At 34.3% G+C, this 9,287-nt stretch overlaps 1 protein-coding gene across 1 annotated transcript; it reads left to right on the forward strand.

Moving 5' to 3' along the window:
- LOC120167615 (jasmonate O-methyltransferase-like) lies at nucleotides 1-3,645 on the forward strand (the record flags this gene model as incomplete). Its single annotated transcript, XM_039176573.1, has 5 exons — nucleotides 1-147; nucleotides 248-655; nucleotides 2,251-2,520; nucleotides 2,602-2,645; nucleotides 3,307-3,645. Coding segments are annotated over 5 exons (1,194 nt in total), but the record flags the coding sequence as incomplete, so codon positions are not given.
- Nucleotides 3,646-9,287: the final 5,642 nt, after the last annotated feature.

Raw genomic sequence — 9,287 nt, forward strand, 5'->3', positions numbered from 1 at the left:
TATGCCCTCCGCTCACATCTTTCTGCAATCTACGCGAATACAATATACAAAAAATCAAGAGACAAAGAGAGCGTGGAAGTAATACAAGTTCTTCACATGAACAAAGGGAATGACGATACTAGTTATGCAATGAACTCAACTGTTCAGGTTTTTAAGATTAACATGCTTTTCCGATTAACATGCTCTTTCCTCTTTGTTTCTGGGCTTTCTCCTTAACTCTATGTCTTTTCATCTTTCCATTTGTAAGTGGGAAATCATATCTTTCGGCAAAACAATCATCGAGGAAGCATTACTACGACTGTCAAGCAGCACTGATATAAAGAGCATGGGAATTGCAGACTTGGGTTGCTCTTCGGGACCCAACACCTTATCTGTTATCTCGGAGATTATGGACGTGGTACGAGCAACGTGTGGTCATCTAGGCCGCCCCGTGCCGGAGTTCAGGCTTTACTTGAACGATCTTTATAGCAACGATTTCAATTACTTGTTCATGTCGTTACCGGCATTCTACAAGAGGCTGAAAGAAGAGAAGGATATTGCAGTGGCGTCCCACTGCTTCATATCGGGTGTCCCAGGATCCTTCTATGGCAGATTGTTTCCTACCAACACCCTCCACCTCGTCTACTTTTTTTCCAGTCTTCACTGGCTCTCCCAGGTTAGTACCATGGTCCATTACAATACTAAAACCATGGTCTAAGCTTCACTCTTACACCTGTTTTATTACTTTTAGACATTACATTACTTTATTTACTTTTACTAGATAATTAGCTGACTCTTATTCCCATATGTAATAGGATAAGGGGAGGTAGGATAGTAGGTTGTCCCCAACGTCAGGTTGAGAGCAGCTTCCATAGGAAAACTCCGAATTATGAAATAACTTATTTAATTTTAAACTAGCGTAAATGAATCCCTTTCCACAATAACAATATTAGCTTTAAAATATGAGTGTTTCAATTATTTCTAGTTAAATTGGTATTAAATTCGTTACACTAAATTCAATTAAAGATTTAATAACAATATTAGCTGTCTTTTAAAATAAGAGTATTTCAATTATTTCTAATTAAATTGATTTAAAATCCGTTACACCAAATTTAGTTAAACATTTAAGAATAATATACATAATTCTTGAGAAAGGAAAATAAATTAATCATGCATATTTTTATATTATCATATTCAATGTTGGATAACATTGACTATAAATATTATTGAAATTTCTTATAATTCAAGAATGAATGATTAGTTCAAAAATTATAATGAAATTAGTTATAAAAATTAATGGCTCTTGGGGTTATAATGGAAATAATATACATGACAGATGAGAACGTTTTAAAGTGAATAATTAATGTATTTAAGGCTTTAAAAGTAATAATATCCATATATAATAAAATAAATGTTTATATATATATATATATAATTTAAATCTAATCCTAATTCTATCTAGGGGAAAGGATAAGGGAGACTTTAGGAGAAAAAAGAGAATACAAACCATAAATTAAGAAGATACGAGAACACAAAGTCGGTGGATATTTAGGGATGGGTATGAGTCGGATTTTTGGTCCATCTGATCAGTTCTAAGAATAATGATTCCTCCACCCGAAATTCGACCCGACCCGACTTTTTGAAATAAAATCCGATCCCAACCCGATCCGACCTAAAATAATAATAAAATATTATTTTTATTCAATAAAAACAGTGACTTAATTGAAAAAATAATATTTAGAGGGATATTATTATAATTATTCCTAAATATATAAGATAAAAAAAATTCAAGTTAGATATTTTCACCCTAAACCTGAATCCGACCCGACCCGAACATCACCTGTAAAAAATACGACCCGACCTGAACTAGATTTTTTTAAAACCCGACCCTAAGCCTCTATCGGGTCAGGTCCTATCCCCATCCCTAGATATTGCGAGGGAAATCATGTAGCTACAAATACCGTAATTACTGCTATCGTTGCAACATCGTACAATTGTGGGACAACGATTCCTAGGAATCATAAGACTCCTATCCTTGAATATTCCGAAAAGCATCACTGAATTTATTATTATTTTCCACCCGTAAAGGGTGCGTAATAGTCTAGCCAATCATAACCAGAACATGTAACTGTTGCTCCTCCCACAAAATTTAAGTATATTATAGGATGATATAGAAAAAACAATGAACATATATGGAATTGCACCAGAAACATGCAGTACTGGTGTTCTTGCTTTGCAGCGGCTTGAGAATAAAATTCTGAAATTTTACAGGTTCCAGTAGGCCTGGAGAGTTATGCCCTGGAGCATTTAAATAAAGGAAAGGTCTATATTTCAAAGAGCAGCCCGCAAAGCGTGTTGAATGCGTACTCGATGCAATTTCAGGCTGATTTCTCAGGGTTCATGAAGTCTTCCCAGGAGTTGGTTCCGGGCGGCCGCATGGTCCTTTCTTTCTTGGGCAGGAACTCCATTGATCCTGCAGCTGCAGAAGCCTGCTACCAGTGGGAGTTGTTAGCCAAAGCGCTGATGAGCCTCGTTAAAGAGGTATACATTAGAATGGATTAAATCATGAGTTACTGGTAAAACTTGAATTGTGCTTTTAACTTCTTTTTCTCTTCTTTGCAGGGTTTAATTGAAGAGGAAAAACTAGATTCATTCAATACACCTTAGGGTGCGTTTGGTTTACGGAATGTAAGATTATCAGTGGAAATGTAAGATTACCAGGTAATAGGATTACTGGGAATATTATATTTTGTGTTTGGTTGGCTTAGCAGGAATGTAAGATTACCGTATTTGGTTAAAGGAATAAAAGATTATTAGAATGTATATTTGACCAAATTGTCCTTGTTATATATTTGTATAATATTACGAGTTGGAAAATATTTATATATTTTCTTTAAAAATTTAAATTCATAATATTTATATATATTTTTTTTTATAAAATTAAAAATATAAAAAGATTTAATGAAAGGGTAAAATTTTATTTTAACCCCTGAACTTCATATAAAATTTTAATTATATACTTTTTTTTGTAAATCTATAATAATTTAAGGATAAGTTTTTAATTTAATCTTCGTAGAATTTTTATTATTCAATGATAGAAGAATGATGTTTTTGAAAAAAAATAAAAATTTAAGGACATTTTAGTCCAAAACATCGGTAATCCAATAATACCTAAAGAAATGGAGCTAATGACATTCCCGGTAATATACCCCAAAAAATCAACTATTGATAATCTTACATTACCGGGAATGAGATTCCCGAACTAACAAAATGTGGAAATGTGGATTCTATTCACATAAGAATCCAACATTCTCCCTCCAAACACCCCTATGCTCTTAGTGCTGAGGAAATAAAGATTGAGATTCAAAAGGAAGGGACATTTATGATCGATCGCTTCGAAGCTTTGGAAGTGGACTGGGATGGAGGTGCCGTAACTGATATCCACACCGAACAAGGGAAAGCATTGATTGGGGAGCGAGTGGCTAAGACTGTCAGAGCTGTGGTGGAATCCATGCTGGAATGTCACTTTCAAATCGGACAAGATACACTGGATGTTTTATTCGTCAAGTTTGCTGATATTGTCGGGACTTACTTGTCAAAGACTAGAACCAAATACATCAATTTCGTGATTTCCCTGGTTAAAAAGGGGTAATCAAACCAACTTGGATGCTCAGCCGAAGAGAAGTCCCAACTCTTTTTTATATTCACTGTACCATTTATCATCTAACCTATTAAGCAGGCATGGACCCGAAGAGAAGTCCCAACTCTTTTTTATATTCATTGCGATCGTTTTTCGGGTGGATCCGGAATTGAGCTTCGACTTGAAATAATGGGTTAGAGTCGTCACCGATCGTTTTAAAAACATTTAGGTGGATCGGACATCATCTTACCTGATCTGCGTTGTACCATAATGTGTCAGGTTTAGGAGTCGGTTACAGTCAAGGAAATATTAGCACCTTGAACTGTCCTTTCGGTACCAATTAATTCTTCGGTTGTCTTAATCGCGAAAATTAAAATTTAAATCAAAATTTAAAATCCGATTCAAATTGTTAACCTTTGATTGATTGAAATTACTACTGAAAAAAGTCAAAAATATTTGATTCAAACATACCCAATTTTAACAACATGCATCAAAATTATTATTCAAATTCTTAATTCAGGCCAAAAAAGAGATAATTATTGAATCATCAAATTATTTCCCTAAAATATAATTATGAATAAGGGTAATTAACGAGAGTGCTTAGGTGCCAAAACAAAGGCCAATTAAAACCAATTAATATATAATATGAGTTCAATAACACTAATTTTCTAACCTAACAAATGAATTAATCAAATAACAAATTGTTTAAAGAGTTCTAATCAATTTATTAATCAAACATGAAAATTAACTCTGTTAATTACTATCCTCGTAAAAGTAGTTAACACCCTAATTAACCAAATTAATGCCATAATTACAACTCAATCGTGTCAACTAATGCCAAAGTGAACCAAAATCTACTAATTAGCCTTTTACCTATAAATTGAAAACATGCTCACGACGCGTATGGAATTCATAAACAATTAAATTACTAGCTTATATATTCCAAGCAAGTCGGCCATGGGAATCAAGGCAATTTTAATTATATTCAAAACCACTCAATCAAGTGCAAAATCACGAAGCTTTTTAACAACCCATTCACGTTAAGTGCAGATCAAGAACTCAAATTCACAGCATCAGAGTCATGACCAAGTGGAAACAAATTAATACATGCAATTGCAGCTAGCCTACAACTCAAGCACCACTTTGTCAATCTTTCCATGCATTGACATCCAATAACTAGATGTAAGCTAGCAGAGGAATAAAGAAACTATGACTGAATTCCAAAACAAAAGTAACATCGGATATAACAGCATCAAAATAACTTATTACGGCCTATAATGTGCTTGTTCTTAACACTTAGCACAGACTCACAAACATGGAAGAGTTCAAAACCTTTTGGTGAGGAAAATTTAGGCTTTTGCGAGAAATACTTCCGGGCAATATCAGCAAATCAAAAGGAATAAAATGTTGATATACCGTGAGGGTAAATCAGAGACTTGCTTCTTGAATCCTAAAATTAGAAAATCAACAAAATGTAGTTTGCATAATCAGCAATCTAAGAATGCAGAATTAAGCATTTACATTAATAAAAAGAGTGAGAACACACAAATTTAATTACATTGACAAGCCCATCAAAGAAAATGGAAACGAATCCAACTAAATAAAAGGTCTCTTTAGAAATCATGTAACTCGCTTGTGCACTAGTAAAGCTTAGGTCTTTTGACAGGAAACAAGAAAACCCAATCCCATTTCACCCTCTATTTACTTAAAAGAAAGTCAGATGATTAAATTGAAGAACGCCCAATTAAAACTGAAAAAGGAAATTGACAAACAAACCAACATGGGTCGACCACGAACCCTCCTGGATTAAGAGAAATGCCTGGTGGGAGAAGCAGTATTGATTTGCTTTGGCGTGCCTTGCTACTTTGTTTAGCGCTGTGGAGGAGGGGGTCCAAAGGTGAGAACCCAGGATTTTCTCTCTCTTATTTTTCTTTTCGCTTCGATTTCCCTCTCTCTCTTCAATTCCTTTTTTGCTTTGTTATTGCTCTCCCCCTTCCTTCCCGAAGTTTGGTTGAATTTATTTAGGATAAAAGAAAGCTGCCGGGAGGATGCACTGCCGGATTTTTAGGGGTTTAGTAAAATGGTTGGGATACGTGGGTTTAGTGGAAAACGGGATTTGGTTGTTTGGCAAGTGGATGATCAGCAGTTGCGCTTTTTAGGCTAAGTTGCTTGCCAATTTCATCGCTTAAACTGGAGTTTCCATCCTCTCTAACTCTTAAGTGACGTTTGATTAGTTGGAATGTTTATGAGGGAATTGAAATCTGTAAAGGAGTTAGAATCTGTCGAGAATTAGAATCTAATTTCATATTCTGTTTGGTTGGCAGGAAATGGAATTGGAATCAAATTCCATATTCTGTTTAATTCACAGACATGTCAGATGAATTTGATTTCATTAATGTAAAATGACAGGATTGTCTTTCTTATTTTTTTTTTGCTTAATTTTAGTTAGTTTTATAAATTACATGTAGCAATATATTATAAAAATATAAAAAAATTAAATTTTAAATTTATTGATTAATTGATTATTCATTTCAATAAATTATAAAAATTATGCTAATAAACATCATAATTTAAAATCATCCCAATTATGGATGGTCATGGGTCGGGTCGGTTTTTGGTCCACCAGACTCGAGAACAAAGGAACCTCCATCTGAGACTCGACCCAACCAAAATAAATTTTCACCTGACCCGATCCGAATATATGAATTAGAAACCCGACCGACCCGAAATAATAAAAAAATTATTTTTATTCAATAAAAACAGTGACTTAATTGGAAAAAAAATATAGAGGGTATTATTGTAATTATTCCTAAATATATAAGGTAAAATTATATATTTTTTGGGTTGGGTCGGGTCGAGTATTTTTCACCCTAAACCCAACCTCGACCCGACCCTAATATCACATTTAAAAAAAACTAACCCGACCTGAATATATGAATTAGAAATCCAACCCGACCCGACTCGAAATAATAAAAAATTTATTTTTATTCAATAAAAACAGTGACTTAATTGAAAAAAAAATTATATATAGAGGGGTATTATTGTAATTATTCCTAAATATATAGGGTAAAATTATATATATTTTCGGATATGGTATTTTTCACCCTAAACTCGAACTCGACCCGACCCAAATATATGAATTAGAAACCCGACCCGACCCGAAGTAATAAAAAAAATATTTTTATTCAATATATAAATAAATTACCAAAAGATTGATGAGGGTAGTATGGTCAAATTTCAACAAAGGAATTGAATTTCATCATAGATGTAGACACCCCCATTTCATCCATTTATGTGTTATATATATATATATATTATAAACATATACATTATTTAATTTTATTATTTTACATTTTGTACAGGTCACCCAACCCGTTTACAGGAACAAACAGTGGCCCAAGTCAGCACCAGGCCCAAACCCACGTGCATATCAGCTCTCAAGCCAAACCTAGGGTTTTCAGGAACCTTAGCGCCGCATGCCCCTTCCTCGTTCTAGCGCCGTTTCCACTACAGACTCCTCCGCACCGAAGACTCCGCCGGTCGTTTCGCTCGTCACCAACACGTGAAACGCAAAGCAACGCCGTGTGTTAGTCAACAATAAGAAACCGAGTTTCACTCGGAATCAAATAGGCTAAACTTAAGGTATTTTTGTACTATAAATAGAACACATAAATGGTTGTAAAAGGGGGGCAGAGAGGATTAGGCACAAGAATACAAGCAAACAAATCGACCAAAAGGCTAAAATACTTGTACTCGTTGAAACGATAAATAAAAGAGAAAGGTATTTTTTTTACCTTCGTTTTTAGTTGGCTTTCGTTGCATGCTTGATGTTTTCATTTCATTTGAAACCAAAGAAAACACCTCCAAGGAGGCTCGGCCGATGAACTCTAGAGGAAGGTTCGGGGTTTTAAAACCCAGATCTAGTCTCTTCTGAGGCCATTTTGCAAAAACAATGTTTATTTTTGAAACCGGGGGGGGTCGAAAGCTTTTGGAAAAAGCCTACCTTTTTGTGTTTTGCCGCTGATGACTGGAGGCCGACGTCGATCGACGACGACGACGAGGCGGCGCTGCGATGGCCGGATTCTGGGTTCATCAAGAACCCAAGCGACCGTTCATCCTTGGATGAACACAGAACAGAGAAATGAATGAAAAAGGGGGGAGCATACGGTTTGCAAGTAAGAGAAATAAGAAACATAAAAATGTTTTAAGTTTTATAGCAGGCCCGAATTTGTCCATGATCCGACCCATAGCACCCAGATCCACACGTTTTCAAGATTAAATGAGTAAATTACGCATTTAGTCCCCCTGGCTCCTCAAACCTCTATTTTGATCCCACAATTGACTTTAAAACCCGAATCATCTTTATATTGGTCCCTAAATTTAGTTTTTTTTTCGTTTTAGTCCCTTATTATATATTAATTTTACCTTTATTATTTTGTCATTATTATTTTATTATCTTTTATTATTATTTTCCATTTCTTGTTATTCTTACTGTTTTATTATTTGTTTTATTATTTTATAGTTTGTTTTTTCTTTCATATTTATGTTATATATATATATATATATATATATATTAGATATATTTTTCTATTTATATTCTATATTTCTTTACTTATTTATTTTTCCCTTTCCCTTATTCGTTTTATTTATATATATATATATATATATATATATATATATATATATTATTTCTTTCTTTTTATTATCGATATTATTTACATATATATTTACTATTTTAATTTTATTTTTTAATATTTATTTATTTTTTATTTTTATTCACCTATTTATTATATTATTCTTATGTCCTTCATTGATATGTTTTCTTTGTCATCGCATCTTGTTTTTATTTCCCTTTCCTTCAATTTTTGTCTTACTTCGTGTCTCCTTTATTTTCTATATCGTAGTTATTTCCATCGCCTTTTTATCTAATACGTTTCTTGACACTTTTTTAAGGGATGATTTCAAATCAATCTAAGGTAAGCAATTCGGATCGCTATTTTACCTTTTAAGTTAAACTTTAAATTCTCTTAATTAAAGACAACTGGAAACTACGCAGTACCGAAAGTGCAGTACAAGGGTGCTAACCCTTCCTTGACTGTAACCGACTCCCGAATCCGACATATCACTGGTAAGACGCAGATCAGGTAAGGAATAAGGTATCTGATCAACCCATTTGTTTTAAAATAAATGATCGGTGGCGACTCCTAACCCATTCATTCAAGTCGAAGCCCAATTCCGGGTCCAACCGAAAGACGGTTCCGACAGCTTGGCGACTCCGCTGGGGACACAGGTAAGTGAGTCAGGCTAAGGTAATTTCCAGTTGTCTTTTTTAATGAAAAGGGTAAGTTTGAACTTTAAGGTAACATTTCGATCCTTATTACTTACTTTTGGTTATATATTTTTTCGAGTAAATAGTTGGACTGACCGTTTTCTAATGATTTCAGCTTTCCAAACGTTTTCATCCAAAGGCTCTATACCGAGCTCCGAACCCTTTAAGTGGGGGTGAAAGCGACGCATTCGTGGAATTTATTCACCGCATATGCCTAGCAAGTAGCCTTCGGGATTCATATACCTTATGTCTTCGTGTGAATTTATTCTCCGCATAGACATAAGGGAATGTGTCCCCTCGAGTTTAACTTAGTCCACACAAGCCTGTGATGGGTTTAGG

This window comes from Hibiscus syriacus, unplaced genomic scaffold (genome assembly GCF_006381635.1).
Source record: "Hibiscus syriacus cultivar Baekdansim isolate YM2019G1 unplaced genomic scaffold, ASM638163v2 tig00111689_pilon, whole genome shotgun sequence".
In the NCBI taxonomy this organism is placed as follows: domain Eukaryota; kingdom Viridiplantae; phylum Streptophyta; class Magnoliopsida; order Malvales; family Malvaceae; genus Hibiscus; species Hibiscus syriacus.